Below are 8,058 nucleotides of genomic sequence, written 5' to 3'. Positions count from 1 at the left end.
TATATATCTGTGTGTATGTGTGTCTTTGTGCCTATGTTTGTCCCCCGTCTTCACTTGACAACCAGTGTTGGTGTGTTTACATCCCTGTAACTAAGTGGTTTGGCAAAAGAGACTGAGATAATAAGTACCAGGCTTAAAAAGAAAATAACTAGTAGAGTCAATTAGTTCAACTAAAGCTCCTCAAGGTTGTGCCCCAGCATGGCTGCAGTCTAATGACTGAAACAAGTAAAAGATAAAAGTCAAATGATAAATACTTTTTTGTGTATACATTGTAGCGTGACACAAGACGCCAGCGCCATTTTGTGTGAGACCTCGCTGGCAGCCATTACCATGTCTGAGACAAGAGTGAAATCTCGCTTACAACCATGTTTGCCATGCACGAGAACACAGCGAGGCTCTCGTGGGCAACATCTATTTAAGGAGGCGTATTAAGGTGATTCTCTCTCTTGCATTCATGCTCACGCTGAGCAACACTGCCAACTGGCAGCTCACAGTAGATTCTTGTCTGCTCTAACTTCACCTGTTATCTCCAGAGGTAATGTACCTCACATGAACGGAGCTATAACAAAGTACGCGCGGCCATACAGATGGTCGCCAGGAGCGAACCCCATGAATGAGAACTAAATAAACAACCATTGAATTGCATCCGCTTGTAAGCTTTTTCTTTCAAGTTCCAGATCCTAAGACTACAGAAAATAATTGTAACGGGAGAAGGAGATACTCTGCTGGTATTGAGAACCTTCAAGTCCCATTATAACATAATATACTTATGTTCTATCCAATACAAGTTGTTTCATCATCTTCATGTTTGATTTCCATGTTGACATCAATCAGTGTGCTACATTTGGCTCCAGTTCTCTGTTTTGACATGGTTTCTACAACAGAATTCTCTTCCTAATGCCAACAACTTTACAAAGTGTATAGGATGCTTTTTTTATATTTTTGGAGGCACTAGTACTAGTGAGGTTATCCCGTAACTTGCAAGGTTATAGAGCTCCCTTAACTTAGAGATAGTATAATAGAGAGGAAAGTGTCTTTATGCTAGCTGTTGAGAGGTTTCATATTGTATGATAGGAGGCTCAGGAACAGGCTTATTGTTGTAGAGGAGATAACTTGACTGTACATTTATTTAAGCGTGGATGGGAGTGAATAGTGTGGAGCCAGAAAGAGAGATAAAGATGGCAGTGATGAAGTGTCAGAGCATACCCTCAAAGAAAAGCGTATGGAACAGAATAAAGAAAAGAGTATGAGAACAGAATGTCAAGAAGGGTAGATGGGTATGTGCCCTTGTCTAGATATCTTCTGAAGATTGCAAATGGGTGTCATTGTCATACAAGCAAGACTTTGTTTCCAGTCATCCATGAAAGACATGTCTAGTTATGGGAAAATATTATTTTCCTTGGAAGCAGGTGAAGAAAATAGGGTAGGTTAGGCATGTAAGTGAAGAAAACTTATGATCTCTCCAAAGAAAGGAGATTATGATTTGCCCTCAAAATAGCTTTCCAAAGTTTTAAATAACTTCCCCACATGCAAATGTTTTGGGTTTCCAATTTTTCTGAAAATATCTTGGAAATTGTATGTGGAAATAACATGGAAATTATGATAGTGAAAAAAATTATTTATCTTTGAAATTATAATCTTTTTTTTAAAATCCCCTACTCACTCTCTCTTCACTTTTCAGAATACCTCTTACCCCCTTATCACAATTCTGATTGTTTTTAAACCAGCTAAATTTGGCCAAAATATTCTACCTGCTGTCCCCTGTCCTTCTAAAAATAAACAATCACATCATCAAACAGTTAAAGCTACAAAATAAATTCCTGATTAATTCAAAACAATGTGAACAACTAAGCATTACATTTTAACAAAATAATCTGAATGCTAAATGGATATTGGTGAAACTTGCAGATGAAAAGCAGGGTGCTTTGAATGTGGTTGCTTAACATGCTATGAATAACAGACAAATCTCTGAAAACCAATTTTTTCTATTCGCCCACATATCAGAATAACAATACCTACCTTGCATGTGTGAATGCCTGTTGAACCAGCAGATGGAATGAAGAACGGCCACAAATGTAGTTGCTTGGCAAGCTAGATATAACAACTGAAGTTCTAAAAGATCATTTTTTTCAAAATTTCACTTTTTTTTTTTATCACGCCATTCCTTTGGCTTTTAGAATAAATACGCTCACCCGACAGAAATATGGAAAGTGCAAAAATCATATGGATGGTTATAGTTGGAAGGTGTGCTTTGGCACCTCACCTAGCTAATGTTATTTTTAAGATGGGATGGTCATGACAGGACAGGGTTGCTAGATCAGTTTTCACCAGGGACTTAACAACAGCAACACTTCACCAGATCAATGTTGTTTTAAAGATGGGCTGGGCATGGCTGGAACGTTTTTGATCATAGGGTTGCTGGACCACTCCTCACCTGGGGCTTGAGCAACAATGACACTACAACAACCAATCAAACTGAACCAATCACTCAAGCCATTCTTATCATTTTATGTCTGTCTGTTTGTCTCTTTCAGAAGCTACTGATGTAATATCTAGTAACAAAACTTCACAACTCTCACTCTTGGTCTTCCTCCTCCTTACCGGTTCTATCATCCTCCTCTTCATCTCTTACACACCAATCAGCCGAACTTTCCCCTCTGTGGGGACGTCATCAGCTGAACACCTTTTCCAGGTATAGTGTTTTTTTTTTACATTGTTTTTTTTTTAATCTTTTCTTTCCTTTCTTTTGGGGGGGGGGTGAGGGTGTTTGTAGTGAAAGTGGGATCTGGTGTTAGTGGTGTTCATAGAAGTGGCATTGGTAATGACAGTAGCGGCGGCGGTATGTGGTTTAAGTAGTTGAAAATGTTCAGAGAAGTAGTTGGTATTTAGATCAAACATCTGCAGGTCAGTATGTATAGGGAATGGCTGTGTGTACCTGTGTTTATATTTTTATGTAAGTAATGTTAGTGTGTGGTTATGCATATGTCTGTGTGTGTGTATGTGGGTGCTTATGTGTAAGTGTATTTGGCGTGTAATTGTCTGTGTGTTTATGTGTTTGTGCATTTGTGTTTTATGAAGTAGTTGGCAAAGCTTCTCCCAGAGCAATAGCATTGATGGGTTGGTTTTCCGAGTTAAAATCAATGACTTATATCAATGTCTGCAGGGAAAAAAAAACACATTGGCAGGGGAAGATAAATCCACAATTTTATGCTCTGATGCTCAGAAAAGAAAGTAATGTGTTTAGTATTAGGTTAGGGTGGAGGAACAGGAAGCAGAGAGACAAGTATTCCAAGTAGGTTTGGGTAGAGATAGAATGCAACCAGCTGCTTGAGAGAAACACATGCTATTGTAGTAATGGTAGAAAAGAAAAGTGAAGTAGAGTGGGTGACAATGAAAGAGTTAGGGTGAGTAACAAAGGTGGGGATAGGGTTAATAGTGAATGAAGAGGCTGGATGAGTTGTGAAATACAGCATATGATGAGTAGTGAACGAGAAGTATGGGCGAGTAGCTGGTATTTTGTCAGTTATGACGATGAGTGTTCCAGTTAATCCAATCAACAGAACAATCTGCTTATGAAATTAACATGCAAGTGGCTGAGTACTGCACAAATATGAGTCCCATAATATAGCTCTCAGAGAGTGGACTAGAGCAATGTGAAATAAAGTGTCTTGCTCAAGGACACAACTTTAGTACTGAATAAAGTGGCTGGGTGTCTAGCAAGTGAAGGGGCAATAATCTTGGTTGGTAAAGTATAGGTATGAGAATCCCACAAAATTTGTAGAAATAATTTGAGAAGCAGCTGAACTTGCACATTGAGCAGTTTATTAAGGTAGCCTCTTTGCTTCATTGATAATCATAATACAGACATTGTTGTGGACTATAACTTTCTCCAGGCATCATAGACTGTAATCTTTATCTCTATTACTGCAACACTCTTGCAAAAGAACAATGCTCTCTCCTCACCCTAACCAAAATATATCCTCCATCACTTGCTAGGGTAGAGTTTGAGTGAGGAATATAATGAAGGGGCCATAATTAAGAGGATGGTTAGTAAGTTACTTGGTCATCTACTTAGCTGTCTCAGATGGTACCAAATCTTCTTTTGGCAAGGCTGTTGCTGTCAATTAGCTGGAAGCTTGGAAGTGGATGAGATATGAAATGTGATATGTTAATGAGGCAATGGGTGCAGAAACAGCAGTGAAAGCTTGGGCAGGGATTGGAGTGGAGAAAACTCAAGACGTTTGTGATGAGTGTGTATGTATGACTTTGTTACTGTCTGCCTTTTTTTTTTTCTGTGTTATTTTGTGTGAGTGTGTGTGTTTATTTCTCCTATACGTCCTAATACTGGAGGTTGTTTCCTATTTGTTGCTTCATTTTCTCATTCAATATAATTATCTACATATTTGATTAATTGTTTAATTATTCTTATTATTTTTCTTCCACTTCCTCTCCCTCCCATTTTCTTCTTCATTCCTCTACCTCTTCCTCCCTCCGCTACTACCTTACTTCCTCTTCATCCCATCCACCTATACTCTCTCTCTCTCTCTCTCTCTATCTCTCTCTCTCTCTCTGTCTCTGTCTCTCTCTCTCTCTGTCTCTCTCTCTCTCTCTCTCTCATCCCTCCCTACACAGATCCCGCCTTCTACCGTCTCAGTTTACATGGGAATCAATACCTCAAAACTGCTCAAGCCTTTGCGAGTTAGCTACAAGATTTCCATAAAGATGCACATGAACTGTCGCGGTGGTCTCTACCCTCGAACCAAAGACATCTATCGATTTGATGTCCCTGATGACAAAGTCAGCTGGGATGTTGAGTACAAGGAGTACCAGCCTGTTGATTATACAGCTGAATCTGTTTTACAACAGCCCCCCTGGGCCGATCCTGATATCAGGTAAATTAATTTTTTTTTTGTTGAGACGTTTTTTTTCTTGGTTGGGATGGGGATGGGGGTTTTTGCTATTTTTTCTGCCAAGTTATTTTGTGATTTATTTTGTTTTTCTACTTGGTTTGCGAGATTCTTGATGTGAATTTGTGTGTTGAAACAAATCTTGTTGTCTTGGGAGGGTCATTACAGTAATAACAATAATGCACACACACACACTGGTTCAATATCACTTCTTCATTGTTAGTCAATTGGTTAATTATCAAACCAACTAACTAATCAATTGTTTGTTTAGTGTGCTGGTTAAACAATCAATTAGTTATTTATTAGTCAAAGTACTTTCGTCACTATTCATGACCTTAATGGCTTGGTGATGTAGGTAGGTAAGTAAGTAGAGAAAGAGAGAGAGAGAGAAAAAAGAAGAATGAGATTGAGAAAGAGAGAGAGAGAGAGAGAGAGAGAGAGAGAGACTATTGGTGCAGTAAAAACTATTGGTGTATCTCATGCAACATGGTTGTGGTTTAGTATAGAAAGATAACAGGGTGACTTTTGAACCTTTGAACTTTGAAAATTCAAGAAAAAAAAACTTTCTGAGTTTTTTTTCAAATGAGGATTTCCGAAGACCTAAGCAATCACATCATTGAAATCTCAAAGCTATAAGGCATGATTGTGTGGTAAGAAGCTTTCTTCCCAACCACATGGTTCTGGGTTCAGTTCAACTGCATAGCACCTTCAGCAAGTGACCAAAGCCTTCTGAGTGGATTTGGTAGACAGAAACTGAAAAAAGCCTATCAATTATGTGTGTGTGTTTGTGTGTAAGAGAGAGTGTCATTGTGTCTGTGTTTGTCCCCCCCCCCCTCCACCACTTGACAACCAATGTTGGTGTGTTACATACACATAACTTAGCAGTTCAGCAAAAGAAACCAATAGAATAAATATCAGGCTTTTCAAAATTAAGTACTAAGGTCAAAATGTTCAAATAAAAATTCCTCAAGGCAGTGCCCCAGCATGACCACAGTCTAATGACTGAAACAAGTTAAAGATAAAAGATAAAAGATTAATTCAAACCAATGTGAATGAATATATTTTACATCTGACAGAGTAATCTGAATGCTCAAGGGCTAATGTGTCCCTGCACATTGAGATTGTTTTTTTAGCCCAAGGCAAGCTATGATTCAGCATACCTATAACCAAGTGTGTGCCCATCTTGCCTCATTTTCTGTCAGAACCACATTAATGACCTGTAGGGACATCATATTTCATTATGCAACCATAAAGAGGTAAAGACCCCTTCAGGCATGAATGAACATGGGATTGAACCTAAAAAGTTACCCTCTGAGGCACAGGTCCATGGCAAGGTTATTTTATGGAAGGCCAGCAGTTGCCCATGCATACCAGCCTCCCCCCCCCCACTGTTACATCAGTTGTTAAGGATATCTTTACAGATAGGAGAAATACCTTGCCAAAAATAAACCTCTGTACCTGGCTTTCGTTGACATGGAGAAAGCCTTTGACAGGGTCCCCCAATCCCTTATTTGGTGGTCAATGCAGAAACTAGAGATAGATGAGTGGTTTGTGAGAGCTGTACAAGCCATGTACAGGGACGCTGTCAGTAAGGTGAGGGTTGGCAATGAGTACAGTGAAGAATTCTGGGTAGGGGTCCACCAAGGTCCAGTCCTCAGCCCCCTCCTATTTATCATAGTCCTCCAGGCAATAACAGAGGAATTCAAGACAGGATGTCCCTGGGAGCTCCTCTATGCTGATGACCTTGCTCTAATTGCTGAGTCACTATAAGAACTTGAGAAGTTTCAGGTGTGGAAGCAAGGTCTAGAATTGAAGGGCCTTAGAGTCAACCTAGCTAAAACCAAAGTCCTAATAGGTAGGAAGACAGACAAACCACAAACCCCTTCAGGTAGATGGCCCTGCTCTATCTGTAGAAAAGGCATAGGTAGAAACTCTATAAGATGTACCCAGTATAAGATGGACACATGAGAGGTGCAGCAACATCAAAGGAAGGCTAACTAGGAAGATAGTTTTTGTATGTGGCAGATGCTCAGAAGTAATAAACACTGAAAATATGCAGAGAACAACTTCTGCCACATTCCAGGGAGAAAAACTAGAAGCAGTTGATAGCTTCCGCTACCTAGGTGACCAAGTCAGTAGCAGGGGTGGGTGCTCTGAAAGTGTAGCTGCTAGAATAAGAATAGCCTGGGCAAAGTTCAGAGAGCTCCTACCTCTGCTGGTGACAAAGGGCTTTTTGCTCAGAGTAAAAGGTAGACTGTATGATGCATGTGTACGAACAACCATGCTGCATGGCAGTGAAACATGGGCCGTGACTGTTGAGGACATGCGTAAGCTTGCAAGGAATGAAGCCAGTATGTTCCGCTGAATGTGTAATGTCAGTGTGCATACTTGACAGAGTGTAAGTGCCTAAGAAGCATCAGATGCGGTGTGCAAGAGAGACGACTACGCTGGTATGGTCATGTGGCAAGAATAGATGAGGATAGCTGTGTGAAAAAGTGTCACACCCTAGTGGTTTAGGGAACCTGTGGAAGAGGTAGACCCAGGAAGACCTGGAATGAGGCGGTGAAGCACGACTTTCGAACATAGGCCTCACCGAGGCAATGACTAGTGAACGAGACCTTTGGAAATATGCTGTGCTTGAGAAGACCCGGCAAGCCAAGTGAGACCATAATCCGTGGCCTATGTCAGTGGTGTAACCAGCCCACTTATGTGTACCTTTCCTTCATTGGACACTAAACTATGCTTGCAAAGACCTGTTGAGACAAGTGAAATCGAAATCAAATTCGATGACAGCACCGCTTGACTAGCATCTGTGCAGTGGAGTGCTAAGAGCACCATCCGAGCGTGATTGCTGCCAGGGCCACTGACTGGCTCCTGTGCCGGTGGCACATAAAAAGCACCATTCGAGCGTGATTGTTACCAGCATCGCCTTACTGGCACGTTAAAAACAACATTCGAGCAAGGTCGTTGCCAGTGCTGCTGGACTGGCTCCTGTGCAGGTGGCACGTAAAAAACATCATTTGAGCATGGTCGTTGCCAGTACCTCCTGACTGGCCCTTGTACCGGTGGCACGTAAAAGCACCCACTACACTCTTGGAGTAGTTAGGAAGGGCATCCAGCTGTAGAAACTCTGCCAGATCAGATTGGAGCC

General features: G+C 40.8%; 1 protein-coding gene across 1 annotated transcript in view; it reads left to right on the top strand.

Annotated features, from left to right (window-relative positions):
* Window positions 1–8,058, top strand: part of LOC106875169 (ADP-ribose pyrophosphatase, mitochondrial) — a 99,295-nt gene that overhangs the window by 72,025 nt on the left and 19,212 nt on the right. The window contains exons 2-3 of the mRNA XM_014923199.2: window positions 2,535–2,692; window positions 4,633–4,892. Coding sequence (XP_014778685.1) covers window positions 2,535–2,692; window positions 4,633–4,892 — 418 coding nt within the window. The remainder of the gene's footprint in view (window positions 1–2,534; window positions 2,693–4,632; window positions 4,893–8,058) is intronic.

This window comes from Octopus bimaculoides, chromosome 25 (assembly GCF_001194135.2).
Source record: "Octopus bimaculoides isolate UCB-OBI-ISO-001 chromosome 25, ASM119413v2, whole genome shotgun sequence".
Lineage (NCBI taxonomy): Eukaryota > Metazoa > Mollusca > Cephalopoda > Octopoda > Octopodidae > Octopus > Octopus bimaculoides.
This window is presented reverse-complemented; position numbering and strand designations above follow the sequence as displayed.